A 17,889-nucleotide genomic window follows, 5' to 3' on the forward strand; every position below is an offset into this window, starting at 1 on the left:
CATGTCGACTTCTGCTTTGGCATTTCTGCCTTTAGAGTATAAAGAAGAAATCCATTTAACACACATATGATTTTGTTTATTAAATGTTTCGATAAATCTTTTTTTTACATTATCAAGAGCACAAAGCTTCCTGAAGAGGAGCAGGGTTTTCTTAACTATAAAAATACTATTACAGCAATACTGTAAATATGAAAATAACAGTACAAAATCATCACCTCATGTTCAAACATGCTATATCATCCTTTCTTCTGCAATAACATAAATATTAAATAAAAACCCTCCTTAATAAGATGCAAATATTGCACAAGTTCATCTCAACCATGAGACAGAACTCTTTTAAAATGGAAAATCAAAGACTGACACGCATATAAAATCCTCTAATGATTTTGCACAAATGTTAGAACAAATATTTAATACTGTACAACAACAGGTATCCATATTTGACTGTATGGATCAAAGGAAGTGATGTCACAGGAAGTGGAGTCCAGAGAGAGGCTGTGTTCTCTCATGATAACTTAGATCATGGCACAGGTTTGAGGTCGGGTCAGTTAAACATCTGACAGGAATCACAATTAAAATACTTCATGTGTTTAGATTCACGTTCTCAGTACACCCTTCATGACCAGCAGCAGTGACTGACAGAAGGGTTATCGAGGCGTCTCTGAATCTTTTCACTCATAAGGCACGGGGTGGGGCTGATGAGCGGGGTTTAGAGGAGCAGGGAGAGGATGTGCTGAAGGATTATGGGTCACAAGCAAAGGAAGCAGAGTAGTAGCAGAGCCCATTGGCTTATGGGAAGCGTGTCAACACAGTATTGCCATAATGTTCTTGAAGCTGTTGTCATGGAGATGGATCGGCTCTGCTGTCATCGTGCCCCACCTGGTCTCTGGGGCGGTCGGGCTCTCGGTCCAGAATGGGACTCAGGCCTCTAAAGCCAGCGTACGGCCGAACCTGTACACCGTTAGCCGCAGACTGTCCTGACTGTGGCGAGGACGACTGGATGGGACAAACGTAGTCTGTGGACTCATCCGGCCTTCTCCTCCTGAGGTGAGTCAAGTTAGACAGACCCAACTTCTTCGGCTGCAATGATAAGAAATAAAAAAGGGAAGGGTGTGACTTGTTAAAATGATAAATAGAAACACAGCTCACTGGATTGAAAATAAATGATCAACTGTTCTTGGTCCCACATCTTTGCTGTTTACTGGATCAGTCTTGTGGACTGCATTCACTGCTGTTGTGGCATAGTGGAGCTTTTATCAGCTTTAGAACAGTGTTGTGGTCGAGTCACCAGACCTCAAGTCCCATTCAAGCCTTGAGTTCCCAGTGCTCAAGTCCAAGTCGAGTCCGAGTCATCGAAGAAGAATCAGAGTCGGAGTGGAGTGCCCATTACCTGAGTCTCACTACGAGTCTAATCCTTAAGCTGAGCCGTTAGAAGATAAGCTTCACTTCTCCACTTTCATTCATTAATTTATTCAATCAATCAATTCAATCAATTTTTATTTGTATAGCGTCAACTCATAACAAGTGTTATCTCGAGACACTTTACAAAAATCAGGTAAAAGACCTTACTCTTTGTTATGTTAAAAAAATCAGGTAAAAGACCTTACTCATTGTTATGTTACAAAAATCAGGTAAAAGACCTTACTCATTGTTATGTTACAAAAATCAGGTAAAAGACCTTACTTATTGTTATGTTACAAAAAGCAGATAAAAGACCTTACTTATTGTTATGTTACAAAGATCCGGCCTATCCATCATGAGCACTTTAGCAAAGCAGCAAAAGTTACAGTGGTAAGAAAAAACTGTCTTATTAAAAGGTAGAAATCTTCAGCCGGATCCCCGACTCATGATGAAACAGCCTTCACAGGCCTAGACTGCACCAGGTTTGGAAGGGGATAGGGGGAGAGATGGGATAAAATGCAGGAAGAGGGATAGGGAGCAACCGGGTGGGGTATTGAATTATATTCAATTCTTCTAAGCTGAGCTTTAATCCTCCATTATCTGTAAGAATTCTTGTTTATATGTAGCTAGGTATGTGTGTGTGGAGGCTGATCTTGTTAATCACAGAGCCAAACTCTCATTTATTATAAATTATGTTGTCCAAGTCTAAGTCCGAGTCATCAATGGGTGAGTCAAAGTGGAGTCATGACTCGAGTCAAAGTCCTGGGCTGAAGTATTAAAACACTGCTTTAGAGTGAGATGATTCTCTTCTCTCAATGTTGGAGAATAGTTCATCAGGTGAACAGCATGTTGCTCAGTTCCTGCCCAGAGTATATGAAGCCATCTGTTTCCCCTAACAATGATAAACAGGACAAGTGATAGAATAAGTTGGTTTGTTGTCTCTTCTAAACATCACATTTGTTGTATGTAGTATAGATGCTTTAGTCTTGCTCTCAATGCATTTGAGTAAGAAGTGATACCAGGCAACAGCCAGAAAGCAGCTTATAGAAATGTGTCCACAGCATGTTTGCTCCTGCTGACTAAAGCCACTGTGAGGTTCTCACAAAGCACTTTACCATACTCACAAACTCACTGAGAGAATATTTTTAAGATCCACAGTTTTTTTAAGACTTCCTTGAATTTCTTTTCCTCACAATCATCCACAAATGTATGAACAAGTCACAGAGTAGCTTCAGAAAATACAGCCCTAAGAAGAGTCCAAGGTCATGAATGGGTCATTAGAGAGTGTGCAGTGTGATTCAGGATGGATTATTCTTCCATTTCTCATCCTCAGAGCACAGAGGGACTTAGAGCGGGGCTGCCTCTGAGAGGAGGAGCAGAGCTGTCTGGGTTTTCTCTGCTCTCACATTCTTAAACACATAGAAAGGCTCAGAGCTTAAAGTGAGCTGACACACCGGGGTTTCACCTCAGATTAAGGTGCTTTCTCTCATCTATATGCACGACGCAGCACTGTAGCTGTATGTGTCCTCTTTGCAGCATTGTTGCCTGTGAGTTCTTCCTTTTCTATCTGAACCTGCATATTGATGTCTGTGCTTGTAACGTCTTACCTTGACTTTAGCTGTTATACTGAGCGGTGTGTACCCCGGTGCCTCCATGTACTCCCTCTTCTCCTGCTGAGCTTGTACTCCCACCAGGTTGTTGAAGTTGGTGGCTAAATGGCGTCTCAGCAGTGTTTTCTGAGTAGGGATGTTCAGCAGCATGGCCATCGTGTCCGAGTTGAACCGAGGCTCCAGTATCTATGCGGAAACACAAGATGCTTTCTTTATTGTTTTTATTAAACCTGCAGATTCTTTTTATTGTTAATCAATCCAGGAACCTAAAGATCTTTAAGTTAACGTCATAAAGTAAAACCACACCTCCAATTACCTGACAGCCTACTTAACACCTGGTCACCTGACCACACCCCGTTTGTCTCAGATCCTTCTACCCACCCTCCCTTCCCTCCTTCTCATCCATTCACCCTCCTTTCTCATCCCTTCCCTCCTTCCTCATCCCTTCCCTCCCTCCCCCCTCATCCCTTCCCTCCTTCCTCATCCATTCACACTCCTTCCTCATCCCTTCCCTCCTACTCCCTCATCCCTTCCCTCCTTCCTCATCCCTTCCCTCCTTCCTCATCCATTCACACTCCTTCCTCATCCCTTCCCTCCTTCCTCATCCATTCACACTCCTTCCTCATCCCGTCCCTCCCCCCTCATCCCTTCCCTCCTTCCTCATCCCTTCCCATCCATCTCGACACACACCTCTCCCTCGTCTCTCTCATGTCAGGTACAGTCTGGGGCTGTAATCAGTTCGGGTAGATCCATACCCGAGACGGAACCCCCACTCTGAGTCTCTCGCTCGCCCGATCAACCTCCCAGACCAGCCTGAAAGACGACGGCCATCTCACACCTACACCCCTCTCATACACATACATCTGTCAATATATCTTACAATTCACATTAAATGTTCAAACTAATACTGTTGTGGCGTGGTCCTTGCTAGTGAACAAAAAGTAGTTATTTTTACATTTAAGAAGCTGCACCAGCAAATATGTGACATCTTTGCTCCTAAAGGATTAATTTATTGATAATCTAAAGAGATGGAAATTGTCTTATTACTCACTATCAGCCCTCCATGAACACCACTGCCTCTCAGGTTTGGTGCGTACTCTGCCAGATCCACAGATCTCAGCCACTCCATGACTCTGTGGTTGGACCACTGGACCACCTCGCTGGGAGAGAACTGGTTCTGGAAAAGAGGTGCATACACACACACATGCACACACACACACTTAAACCATCTGATAGTTTGGAACATGTTTGGAATTCGGAAAATGTTTTTTATTGTGTCTTAGTATGAAGACATGTTGGATTATACACCAACAGAATGTTTCTTACAAAATAAATACAGAGTTTCATTTTGTGTGGAAAGAGCAAAAGTAGATAAACTCACACACACATCTCCTGTGCTTACCTCATTGTTGGGCCTGCGTTTGAGGCAGTTAGGGTGGAACTTGTTGACATGGAGAACATGAATGGCACACTTGATGCTGAGGTGATGCAGCTGGCTGGTTACTTTTAGGACTAACAAGTCATTCTGAGATGTGGAGAAGACAGAGAGGTGAGGGCCATGACATTAAGAGATAAAGAAAGTGTCTGCATATTTAGTCCTTTCAATTAGAATATTTATCCTGAAAAGTACAGCTTCCTTATTGCTTTACTTGTCTGGCGTTGAATAAACCCTATCTGAACTTTAAAACACATCATCGATTATTACTCACCACAGTCAGATACTGCAGCATCTGCCCATCCACCCTCCCATCATTAAACTGGTCCTTGTACTGAGGGAGGCCGATGTCATCCAGCCAACCTTTGGAACAGAAAAAAAAATACAGATTTTATACAGGATTAAAGCTCTGTCTGTTAATGTTTCTCTTTCAGAACGTACGAGTGACCCAGATGTAGTCTAGCTCTGCAGACTTCTCAGGATGCTTGCTGCTGAGCGTCTTGATGGCGAGCTGAAGCTTCTTCCTGTGGAGCGTGTTCTTCATTGCCAGCTCCTGAAGGAGTCAAAGTGAGAGAACAGACTTGCTTCATTTTTTTAAAAAGATTCTTTCATCTTACAGATTACATTACAGGTTCACCTGAGAGTGAGAAACACATTGATGATGAGGGACAGAAAAGGTTTGTCACAGTGTGGAAGGCAAAACTAACAAGCAGGTTGAGAAGTGATGACAGGCGTTGCTGAATACCAAATAGACAGACACACAGCTACACCGAACAGACAGGTGGAACTGAAGAACATCAATGGAAAATGATCATGTCAGGTAAAACTGATAAAAAGATATATACCTAACCTGCATCATCTATGAAACATTCTTCATACAGAGTAGTTGGTGTCTATGTGTGTGTGTGTGTGTGTGTGTGTGTATGTGTGTGTGTGTGTGTTTGTGTGTGTGTGTATGTGTGTGTATGTACCCTCTCCAGGTCCGGCAGGCTGGCAGACTGCAGAGTCTGACCACTGGTGACCCAGTGGTGAGCGAGTATGCTGTACTGGCCGAGTCCCATTTCCTCCAGCCAGTCACACACCTGCTCTGTGCTCCACTTAGAAAAAGGCATCTTAATGTCTCTAAAAAAAGAGAGACAGAAACATGTTTTAAATGAGAGTTTGATTTTATAAAGGTGGGCTCTGGATCATTTTGAAGTCATGTGTAAAAGAAAAAGCCAACATTTGGTTCTGTTACTGTTAAAAATGTGAAATTGTGGCTGTGGTCCCTCAGTGTCTAGATGTTTTGTTTGCTTATAAAGTCTTTTCCTGAGGTTTCTTTGAAGCTCCTGTTCAAAGTTTGAAGCTGGTTATGAAACATACTGAAATACAAATATACAAAAACAAATTAACAAGTGTAATTATTGTTATTATTATTATTTTAACTTATTGTTTGGGCCTTTTTGCATTAATTAGATGAGGAGAGAAATGTTGGGAGGAGAGCGTAGGGGATGACATGCAGCAAAAGCCAGAGGTCGGATTCAAACCCACAGCCGCAGCCTCTGTACATGGGGCGGGACATAACCGCTAGGCCATCAGCACTACAGTTTAATTACTTCTATATACTTATTTTCAATGCATTTAATGACGGCTGCGGTGAAGGTATCACATGAGTGTGATTAACTCAGACGTCATCAGTTAACACCTCTTGCACATGTACAGGAAACAAATCAGCGACTAGAGGTACTACTTTGTCCACACTGGGCGCCAAAATAGAAACAGAAAGTTCCTCAGAGGAGCTTTAAATTATTCATATCTATACAATCATTTAATGTATGTAAGTTATACATGTTATTAGAGGTGTAAAACTCGTATAAGGTATAGTATCAAGATATTTTGTGTGGCGATACTACAGTATATTGTCTCATGGCGGCCAAGTATCGACATTTTAGATATGATATTTTAACTGCTCAAGGGGTTGCACAATTCATTTTGAACAAGTTGCATTCTTAAAGGCTTTATATGCTAATGCTAGCGATCTTTATTATGCTTGTATCGTCACACTGCATGTAAATTTACCTGAAATGAGCGTGATCTAGAAACACAGTTAAGCAGTGAGTACAGTATGTTATTCTTCTTTTCTCTAGTCCCTCAATTAAACAACTTTTATACACGAGGGGAGGAGTCAGCCGGCCGTCCGGGCGATGTAAACAAAGTGAAGATAGGACTCTGAAAACTCTGAAAACATCACAGACAGTGGGACTCGGGTGTTACACCCATTGTAGACAGTCATGACTCACAGAGTTATTTTCAGAGGATATACTTGATTTATATTACATTTAAGTGTGGAAAATCATATATTAAGACCTTAAGAATTCATGTTAAAGTTCAGTCAGACTAAAATACAAATAAAAAGACTGAAGTGAGATGAACTGACAAAACGGTTCTTGATTTAGTTTAGTGTAGTGGACATAATATGCAGTTAAAAAGCTTAATAGCAATATATTGTATGGCAATTCTCAGCATATCGCAAAATGTTAAGAATTGTATCGTGTCTCGAGTATCCCGATAATATCGTATCGTGGGGACTCCCACCTCTACATGTTATGCTTTTGCTTCAACTAAAACAAGATTCTGCCAAAAACATTCATTCTTACAGGTTTGAGCTCTATGTACAAGGTATCACAATCTACATTACATCACATGAAGGGAAGTGCACAGTTTAGGCTGTCAAAGCTCTTGTACATTCTCATTGTGTTTTAAAGAGATATAAGATCAGAGCCGTTGGTTTGGCCATTCAGTTGCTAGAATAAGAGCTTAGCAGGAATCGGAAACATATCTTTTGTAGAGTGTCTATCCGCCTGGCCCTTTGAGATTTTTTGCACACCAGGATGTGAAAATATGAAGTATGTGTGTGAGTATAGCTGTCTCTTTGTACCGTGTGTGTCCTGAACGGGCCAGTCTTGGTCCAGCTGTAGCTCTGAAGCCTCCCCTCTTGAACTCTCCGAGCTCGGGGTCATGACCCTGGGAGGGACTACCTGACTGGCTGCGACGGATCCTGTGGACAGACACAACACTGAAGAATGAAGTTCATGTTGTTAATGTTAGAATTCTGTGCAGCACGTTTCCAAATGTTGATCTTTAAATCTTACTTTCCCCAGAGTTTCTTAATGCCTCTGTGATTCTTGCGGTGTTCTGGTGAGACCGGGGACTGCTGTCCTGAGTCCACTCCAGAGGACAGAGGGGACTGGTCTGAGAGAACACTCTCCCCCAGCTTCTCTGGACGCTCTGCTTGAAACAAAGAGAGGAATACTTTCACTGATGCACAGGTTCAGCTAAGTGTGGAGAAATGATAGAGCCGAGTAAATCTGTGTGTGTGACACCAAATCAAAGTAAGAAGCAGCGCTTTAGATCAGGTTTTTAGATTTAGACGTGTTTCTGAACACATATGTTGTACAAGGCTAATCATGAATATATAGCTTCTATGATTTTAAAGCTGCACTAAACAGTGAATCAAATATCTTTTCCATTGTAAAAAGGGGTTTTGTTAAGACATATTGATAAAGTTTGTTTTGAGTTTTGCTCTTCTAGTGAGATGACCTGAACTCTGCTCAATACTTGTCAGCCCCCGAACAGCAGACAGTCAACATTAAAGATAAGAAGTTTAAGATATACTCCTCATGAGTTGTTGGAGACAAATCAGAGTGGGAAAATATAAATATTGGATGAGCTGGAAAGGAAAACATTTTATAAAGGCTGATGTTGCTAATGTGCGATGGACTTGTTAATATGCAAATAGAGTATGTCTTTTCTTTTTTCATCTGCTTATTGTCTGAATAAATCAGCAAGTGCAGATGCAACAATTTCCTTATTGAGTTGCAGATCAGTAGAAATACATTTTAAGAAGCAACTGCTGACCTGTCCCAGTCTCATAGTGTCATAGAATTATACTTTATTATTTAGAGAAAACAGTTTTCATTCTCTAAGCATTTAAACTGCAATAAATCATACATTATAAACTATAATAAAGACTACAAGGAATCATCTGCTGCCTTTACACACGGGGTAAGTTCTATTATTTACACATCTCATGCCACGCTCGCTGATCGAGACAGGATGGTAGCAGAGTTACACACTGCGCTTCAGACCCGATACCCACCAACATCATAGAGCTCGTGTTTCCCAGGTGATCCTGAGGCAGAGGAGGTTAGTGAAGTGAGAAGAGAGCCAAGAAGACAGAGAGCAGAAACAGGCGTTAGTTACAGCCTCTGTGTATCTAAATTAAGTGTTTTATACATGTCAAATGTGTAAAGGAGCAACATGCATATTAACAAGCCTCAGGCTGCTGGAGAAACTTAGACAGGATTAAGTCTGCTTTGTTCAAACATTGTCAACAGATATCAAGACTAAGTGGCTCTTTGTTAGCCTTTACAAGCTACATATGAGAAGAAGTCGCCTGAATGAGGTCATCCCACACCTATTTTTTTTTTTTTCTTCTTAAACCTGAAACACCCTCTTTAAGGCCCCGGCCAGGCTGAAGTTTAACCAAGGCGGTGCCAGAACAAACACCTCATCACATCAGTAAATAATTCTGTATTATCAAGTGCATCATTTGACACCTGTGCTTTGAACACTTGCTCTTCTTCATCTTTCTCAGCTGCATGTGCTGAGCCTCAGATAGTCAGAGAGTAAGTGCTGCAGAAGGCAATGAGAGCCAAAAGGGGGGGGGGGGGGTGTCAGGTTGCATCCTTGTTTGTTTACTTTTGATGTCTAAGCTCATTGAAGCGCACACATCCTTAAGCTTGCACTCCTCGCCCTCTCAGTCTCTGATAGGCCTCCTGCTTTAAGCTCTGGATAAGTGTGGGATGATACATGGGTGGCTGTGTGCTTATATGCCTGTTTGCTTTAAGAGTTTGTGAGTATCAGGGAGTGCTGATGCGAGAAAGTCAGGCATTATCTTTCGACAGCTCTCTGAGTCATGAGGGAGTCCTAATAATCCCGGCTTTGGAGTAGCTTGATCCTTGGTCAAAACAGTTACTCACACTGACTCTGCTCACCTCGGAGGTTTGGGCAGTGACAGGGACACTCGTGTTTTATTTGCAGGAAAGCTGCTGTGAATATTGTGTTTGTCAGAAGAAACTTGTTTATGTGACCTTAGAGTCGGAGCAAAACAACATTAGCAGAGTGACTCAGTCCTTCTGAAAGGGTATATATCCTGTGATGACATTTGGATTTCTGTGTGAGCATACAGTACCTAAAGCCGGAGCACTGGCACTCCTGCAGCGAACTGCAGCCAGAGCACAAACAGAGAAAAGAGCAATCCAGCAGCAAAGCAGACGAGAGGGGGAGAGAGAGGGAGGAAGGGCACAGAGAACCAAGCAGTTGAAGCAAAGTTAGATGGAAAAGGATTATTATTGTATTGGGTTATTAGCTTCATTAAAGGTTCACTTAGAGACATACATTACATTTTCCATGCAAACAGTTTCAGTTTGAGTCTAAATGCCAGAAGTGAGTGGATGTTCATTTATGAGGGAAACAGCAGCAAAGGAATGTGTCTTTGTGGTCTCGTGCATATATTCATATTTGTTATCCTACAACTTTCTAATTTGATTTGAGATGTTTTCTGGGAGCTAAATGATCCCTCTATATTCCCCTTTCTCTGCAAAGGTGGTCGGGAAGATGGCTCACACGAGTCTGGTCCTACTGAAGTTTTCAGCCTGCTTGAAGTGTGCAAAGTGCCTGTCTCTGTGAATCCTATTATAAAGAGTATGATCTAGACCTGCACTTTATGTTAGATGTAATAGGATAACTTTTGTTAGGATTTGGGGTTATTTAACTGATTTATTATTCAGCTGGTGTCAGAATGTACTCTTACCACGAGTAAAATCTGCATGTTCTGCCCTTTTTAATTGTCATTCACAACAAAGATTGACTTCTAATTAAAGTTTGTCAAAACACAAACAAGAGTACCCAACATACTGGGTTTTATTATTATAACTCTTAATTTTTCAAAGGTCAAAGGTCAATGGTTTCTTTAATGTCCCCACAGGGAAATCTGTCTGCAGAAAAACACAATACATAGACAACACTAATAAATAATCCAACTAACATTATGTGTACATAAAACATGAAACATGTATTATTGTCTGGTGGCAGGAATCTGTTCAACTGTTACTTTCAGAAGATCTCCTGGTTATAAATGTTATGTTATTTCAATGAGGTCATGAACTAAATGAATTTTATACTCAGTTCACCTGGTCTGAGATCAGTTGTAAAGTGTGTGAACCATCACCTTAACATGACAACATTACCGGTTTGAGCAGCACGGTAACTCAGAGATGATCAAATTCTTGCAGTCTGGGAATGGCCTGAGAAAAGTCCCACTGACACACATAGAAGCCTTATATTCACAAATGCAAATAGAAACTGGCCAGATGATGATTTGGAGAATTGAATGCCCCTTCTCTTTAGTATTGAGCACTGTTGTCATTTTATCATGTTTTGTCCTGTCCTGTTGTTTGTATGTAAAAGGAGGCTGACTCACTCAGTGTAATCAAATCTACATAAAGCACAAATAAAGTTACCGTACCTCACCATTTTACACATTCATCTCAGCTGTTCATTATCCATGAATAGATTTCTGTTTCCTGTGTTCTCTAACATGATAAAGAGTAGACCTGCATTGAGATAACATTTGTTATGAATTGGCGCTGTACAAATAAAGATGATTGATTGTATTTGGCAAACCCAAGTTAATTTAGAGTAAGAGATTTGACTTCTTTAATCAAACCACTATGTCTCTCCCTTTGGCAAATTATCCAAGATTGTACAAGGTTTTCTTATTACAGCACTAACAGAAACTCCTGCGTTCAAGAAATTTGTTGAACTCAACAAGTTTTCTTTAATACGCTGAAAGTGCCACTTAAAAATGAATGTGCTCACACATAATAATAAGAATAATAATAATAATAATAACAATCATAATGATAAATTAGATTTATATAGCACTTTTCTAAATACTCAAAAAACAAAGCAAAAACTAAGAGAACAATACAACACAGAAGTAGTGTCGAGGGAAGAGGATGAGAGTCAGTGGTTGTAGGCGGTGATGAAAAGGTGAGTTTTGAGGGATTTCTTGTAGGAAGTGAGTGTGGGGGAGTCTCTGATGTTTTTAGGGAGAGAGTTCCAGAGGATGGGAGCAGCAATGGAGAACTTAATCCACTTATTACACATAATAAATATATTTTTCTGTTAGTGTATTTTATTGAAACAATTAGCCATCAGAAATACTAATCCAGATAGTGAGTGTGCCAGGAGCAGCAGATGATATACATCAGGTTTAAAGTGCTGTAGAAACTCACCGAGTCTGTGTTCCTGGTCGTGGTTAGGGACAGGAGAGAGCTGGACGGGTGATAAATACTGATCGTCCTCCTCTCCGTCACCGTTCAGCTCAGCCCTCAGTTTGCTCCTTTTACTCAGCTTCCCAGGCAGAGTCTGGTACTTACTCAGCTCCATGTGTGGACTCTGCAGAGTACATCAAATTAAAACAACTGTAACCTTTTTGTGAGTGGTGTGCAGACTCTGAACAATGTATGAAAGCAAGACTATCTGTTACTTTTTCTGTGTGTTCTCCTCAAAACTTCCAGTAAAACTACCAAGATTTATTCCTTTAATTCAAGTGGGACACATTGTTCTCCCTATGGGAACTCAGAGCTTAAATACACTGAAACTGAGTGCTTTTAGAGATGTATATTATAGTATTTCATGTTTTATCTGCATGTAAATAAAGCATCATATTTATCTACATAAGGTTAGATGAGAGAGTTTGCTCTTCTACTCTGTTACGTAACACGTGTCCTTTGGAAAGTCTGATATCTGAGCAGGCATCAAAGTCACCGGGGCTCCCAAGAAATAAGAGGAGAAAGGCCAGCAAAAGGAAACAGCTGGGAGGAATCCATGACGCAGAGCACTTCTGACAGCCACTTCAGGTGGGTCTTGGCCCTTTATGTGTGTGTGTGTGTGTGTGTGTGTGTGTGTGTGTGTGTGTGTGTGTGTGTGTATAAACACAGTATGACTATGTGTGTGTCTATGTGTGCAGCATGATCTGTCAAGCTAAGAATATGTGTGTGGATAAGTGTGTGTCTGTGAACGCGTAGGAGTCTTTTTTTTTTCCCCTCAGAGGGAAAAATCAAGCCGTGAACTTTGATGTCACACAGAGAACGGGAGCTCAAAGTGCACCCGGAGCATTACATCACTTTGACTTCTATAAAACAGAAAGGCTTACAACATGTTACAAGAGCCATATTTAAGTGTTACCATCAAGCTTGGACCCCCAAAATGATTGAATAGTGTCAGGGGCCAGCATAAGACAAATAACGAGAGGAGGATTTCTTTCCATCCAGAATATTTTTTTTTTATAAGAAAATATTTTGAGATAATTCCTAATATGCACAAAGTGAATACAATAAATGTAAATCTCCCTCTGCTCATTTATTTTTTTGTATAACTGAATATTTTAACTGCAATTAAATAAGCCAAATAATGTCCCATTAATCCTTGCATACCACATGCATGCATGCAAGCTTTGCTAAAGTAACAGAAGAAAAACAGAATACTGAACACTGAATTCAAAACAAGTGGACCCCTCCCCTTCTAAACTGAGAACAATAATGCACACGTGTAGAAAGTGTTTGTGGTTTTTTTCCGGGGGTTTAGAGAAAGGTTAGGTTGTATTAGGTTATAGAGAAGATCAGTACCTCTGCCCCTACGTCTGATTCTGTTTCTACTGGCTGGATCTGTACAGCCTATAGCCGAGACAGACAACGGAGAGAAGAGAGAACAAACACACACAAACACACACATACATCCCAGAATTAGCAGGTTAGCACTCACTCACCAGATTAAAGAACATCAGAGTTTATTTGGGGGAAAAACAAAGTTAGCATGCATGTTAATCAGCAACAGCAGATGAAGCATTTTGAATGACATTATATTTATATTTGTATTCGATGACAGTAATAAGAAAAACCAAAAGATATGATATTTGCATCAACAAACCTTCTGTAAGGATCCACTCTGCAGCTCTTCCAGACTGCTGGAGAGCAACCTGCGCTGATGCCTGAGGAATAAAGGAGTGTAGAATTACAAAAAGAGGAAAGGCTCTGCCCTCATAGAGTCTGCACCGTGTTGAGGACAGCTCACACTTTAATGCAACTGAAGTCACCAAAAAGAAAAGACAAACATGTATTTACCACGAGCCATTAAAGAAGCTTGGATCCCCAGCAGACACCAGGGATATGTCCAAAGGGTTCTGCATACTACAACACAAACAAAGGGTTAAGTGATCAAGTCACAACATGTGTTTGTGTGTATGTTCCTGTGCTTTTAAAAGAGAATACCTAAAGTCCAGCTCTCTCTGGTACGGAGACGAGGATAACATAAGTGGAGAAGATCCTCTGGATGATATCTGTGAATAGACAAAACACATTTGTTTCTTTAAAGTTCTTTAGGTAATGACTCTGTGTGTTTTTGGGAAAGAGATTTCTGGGACTGAATCTGGAGTGAGGATTGTTGTAAAAAAAAGAGATTTCACACATTATCATCTTACCTCTGACCTGAGGATATCAGAGTGTGCTTTGTGTGTGATGGCTCTGAGTCCCAAACTACCGCTCAGCTCCTCTTCACTACTCCCTGGTTGGTAGAAAAAACAGAACAGGGACAAAAAGGTGACTGGACTGGTCTGTCACCTTTCTAAAAAAATAATTTCAGGAAATTGGAAGCTTCCAAAGGCAACTGGACTTGGAGGGACGTGGATCTTCATCCACGTCCTGTTGCCTTTGGATCAACCTTCAAATGTACCATGACCTGGATGACCGAGAACCGACACAGACAAAGAAAAGGATGTCATTCTTACCCTGTGTGAGTGCCATGACATCCCTCATCTTTCTGTACTGACCAAGTAGAACGGTCAGCTCCTCAATACGTCTGTCCTGTTTGCAGGAAAATATAAAACAAATAAAAACAAGGTACCTTTTTCTATCTGAACAGATCTCCAGCTGTTCAGTAAAGGAAACTTTAATTTACCTTTTCATCATTTGAAGCTAACAAAGACTCCATCCCGACCTTTAACCTCTGGTATTCTTGGTCTAACAAAGAAAAAAGAAAGTTATGAAATGTATTCACTTGGACTCACGGTAACTTCATGTCTTGTTCATTTAGGGAATCTGATGGTTGCCTGATGTAATGTTGGCGACAGTCATGACATCCATGCTAATATGAATAAACAAGCAAAACAAACACACACTGACAGCGTGACTGTGCAGACACCATAACCTGGGACAAAGCCTGCAGCTCATGATGCTTTGAACTGTGTTAAATAAAACAATGACCATCTTCTTATGTACATCAAATACCAAATGTATACAGATAAGACTTTAACAAACAAACACAACACAAACCTATGCCTGATGTCATTCAATATCCTTTCAAACACAAATACTTATCTTAAAGGGTAAATTCTCATTTTACACATGAAGGTCAAAGAAAACTATTTAAAATTATAATACAAGCTGTAAAAAGAGCTTCTCTAGGTCTGGAACAATTAATCCATTATGTCCTTGTCTTGTCATTTATGTTATTATAGCCAAAGCATAGATTACAATATTTCAAAGAAAAAACTAAATACATTTTATCATGTAGGAAAGGCAAAATGATGATATTTGATGCATTGTGGGAAATGTTAGGTAGCAGTATTTCTTTAGCTTGACCAATATTTTAGGACTTAATGTCAGGATATGTTGGCTTGTGAAGCATCAATTTTACTCACCATAATCTTAACTCTATCTCTGTAAAGTCCACCCTTACTCTTTTAGAAGATTGCAATCATGAAAAAAAGCTAAAATGTTTGCCAACACTGACGTACATAGAGGTTTAAACAAGCTGATATCACAGCCACTGAGAATTCTTAATTGTGACTGGCTAAAAGTAATAATAACCAGGAAGTTTAACCCAACACCTAATGTATGACGAAGGTTTATATTTGCATGTTGCACCATTATAAAACTGCAGATAAAGACAGCATCGCTTTGGCTACAAAGCTTGGAGCTAGTGCAGCATGTATACCTAAAAAAAACCTGTTAATATTAAAGCATGAGAGGATTTCTAAATGAAGTTAGCTACACTACAGCTGGTAAGGTAGAGAGGATTATAGAGCGTCCGACTGTTTTTTTAATGTGTCTGTAACAGAGGGATGCTGCCTGAGTGAGAGAGAGCACCAACATTATCTCACCTGGAGACAACATTTCAATAACATCAATGAAAGGATCTGGAGCTGTTTGATGATGAAGAGCCAAACCCTACATTTGTTTTTCTACAGATTCCAAAAATCCTGGTATTTATAATACTTGACGCAAAACATAAAATTAGCTTTTTAAGAACAGAATGACTTGATTTTATTTCACATCATGGTAATCATGGTTTCAAGTAGCTATGGTATAATCACAATAATACCCTTTAAGTATTTATATGACATGTTGCTCTGCTAGCCAGAGGTTTTGAAAGGATGTTGAGTCTTATAACACTTTTGTCAAGTGAAGCTGGAATGTTAAATACAACCAACACAAACTGAAAGTGACGCTGTAGTCCGATTTTAAACCAAACATTCTGCTTCCCAAAGAAGAGAGACCCATTATCTTTAACAAAGGAAGTTAGCACTTACAGTTTTGATGCTGCATATTTGTTAAGATTTAAGACAGAATCAGAGAATCAGAGAGTTACACATCTTGAGACAAGAAAACAGGAGAATATATTTCTATATTTAAATATTAAGAGCAGGGAAGTTTGGTTGAAAATTGGACCCAAAAGGACAGCCCACCATGCCTTACATTTGTTAATCAGATGCTTGATATACACCTCCTCTACAGCAGAGGCCAGCAGAGAGTCAAAGGAGTTAAGTATTCAGCAGAGGAGAGAGGGACATGTTGATTAGATGTTACAGTAATCAGAGTTGACAGACATGCATATCGCTGGCTCGCACACATCCGCACTGACACATTTAAATCTAAAGTGACTGGTCTGACTGTCAGCTGCGTGTACCTCTCTCTGCGTTGTCATTGGCTGTGCCACCTCTGGTCAGCAGCTGGGTCTGCAGGCATTCGATTTCAGTGTCTTTGGATGAAAGGATCTGCTGGAGCTCTGCGATTTCTGCCTGTGGAGGAAGACAGAGGATGCATCTGATATGTCAGTCTTCCAGGTCACTGGATATCTACAAGTGGAAAAGGGGTTTAGGGGACTGGCAGAGTTCTCTAGATAAGCAGAATATTAGTTCTGGTTTACTGGATGATGAGTCTCAGAATGTAGACTTTGTATGCATGTTGATGTTGCATGCCACATGTACATTTAAAAATAAAAGAGGTGGGGATTTTAGTCAAACCATTTGTTTTGATTTAGAGGGTTTTGTAAGCTGCTGACGATTGGAAGTGTATATTTCAAAACCATAGATCTGTACACCAGGATCACGTGGAGCTGATGTCCATCACCCAAACAAGGAGGGCTAGGTCATCGTGTAATAACTCAGCTTGTTGAGCTACACATTACTACCATGTTGTAAGAAGGATATTGTACAAATTGCCTTCTTTGAGTTTTGGAAAACAGAGTGCTAGATTTATTTTGGACAACCAACCTAATCTCAGTTGTTGATACAAACATTCATAATAAATAAAGAGACACAGCTAGTGAAGTAGCACAGTTGCAACTTGCACACAACAGGTGTCAAACAACAGGTGTGCACACAGTCATGTTTACAATCGCTATAAATTCAAACTTAACACTTCCTGCAGCTGCCTCACAATAAAAGTCTGTGTGCTGAAGTCGCCTTGAAGCCTACCCGAGAGTGAAGAGTTATCAAATCCATATTAGATTTTAATATAACCTAAATTAAATATTTGAGTTTGTTAATGGTAGCACTTTACTGCCTGTTTGGGTTGTCACTGTGATGATTCAGTTTGGGAGCAGACTTGAAGAGAGAGCAGTAAAAACTATATCTAGTAAGGTTTTCACATCTAGAAAAATTCAGGCAGGCTGCTCCTGAAATCTTCCTGACATAACATAAAAAGAACAATGCAGAGGTCGTGTACGAAGCAACAGAGTCCAACACTCTGATGAGAGTTTTTTGAGAGTTTGACCTATTAATAATGTCAACAAAAGAGCAGAGAAGAACATCCTGTTGAGAGAGAGAAAACATAACGGAGCAGTTTCATTATGTCCAAGATTGCATTGTTTGCACACTAAACAGTCTATGGTCATGCCCCTGTCGCAGGATATAAACATCATCACCCCCTCCCAATTGTTTGAGGTGATTTTTTCCTGATGTACATTTGCTCACCCGACTAAGTGTGGAAAATTTTCTAGTTGGCTTTCAGAAAAAATCCTGGGTGAAATGGGATTGCAAAATCTGTCTGTTTGTGT

At 40.3% G+C, this 17,889-nt stretch overlaps 1 protein-coding gene across 1 annotated transcript in view; it reads right to left on the reverse strand.

The window, feature by feature from the left end:
* Positions 1-54: 54 nt before the first annotated feature.
* ppfibp2b (PPFIA binding protein 2b) overlaps positions 55-17,889 on the reverse strand; it is an 88,103-nt gene continuing 70,268 nt past the window's right edge. Inside the window, exons 10-29 of the mRNA XM_061036833.1 lie at positions 16,519-16,630; positions 14,509-14,570; positions 14,339-14,414; positions 14,033-14,115; positions 13,824-13,891; positions 13,677-13,742; positions 13,483-13,543; positions 13,182-13,229; positions 11,787-11,949; positions 9,680-9,712; positions 8,585-8,617; positions 7,578-7,713; positions 7,364-7,501; positions 5,418-5,568; positions 4,888-4,999; positions 4,721-4,809; positions 4,414-4,536; positions 4,063-4,188; positions 3,009-3,197; positions 55-1,080 (exon numbers count right to left, since the gene is read on the reverse strand). Coding sequence (XP_060892816.1) covers positions 841-1,080; positions 3,009-3,197; positions 4,063-4,188; positions 4,414-4,536; positions 4,721-4,809; positions 4,888-4,999; positions 5,418-5,568; positions 7,364-7,501; positions 7,578-7,713; positions 8,585-8,617; positions 9,680-9,712; positions 11,787-11,949; positions 13,182-13,229; positions 13,483-13,543; positions 13,677-13,742; positions 13,824-13,891; positions 14,033-14,115; positions 14,339-14,414; positions 14,509-14,570; positions 16,519-16,630 — 2,109 coding nt within the window. The 3' untranslated portion in view covers positions 55-840. The remainder of the gene's footprint in view (positions 1,081-3,008; positions 3,198-4,062; positions 4,189-4,413; positions 4,537-4,720; positions 4,810-4,887; positions 5,000-5,417; positions 5,569-7,363; positions 7,502-7,577; positions 7,714-8,584; positions 8,618-9,679; positions 9,713-11,786; positions 11,950-13,181; positions 13,230-13,482; positions 13,544-13,676; positions 13,743-13,823; positions 13,892-14,032; positions 14,116-14,338; positions 14,415-14,508; positions 14,571-16,518; positions 16,631-17,889) is intronic.

Source organism: Labrus mixtus, chromosome 4 (genome assembly GCF_963584025.1).
Source record: "Labrus mixtus chromosome 4, fLabMix1.1, whole genome shotgun sequence".
NCBI lineage: Eukaryota > Metazoa > Chordata > Actinopteri > Labriformes > Labridae > Labrus > Labrus mixtus.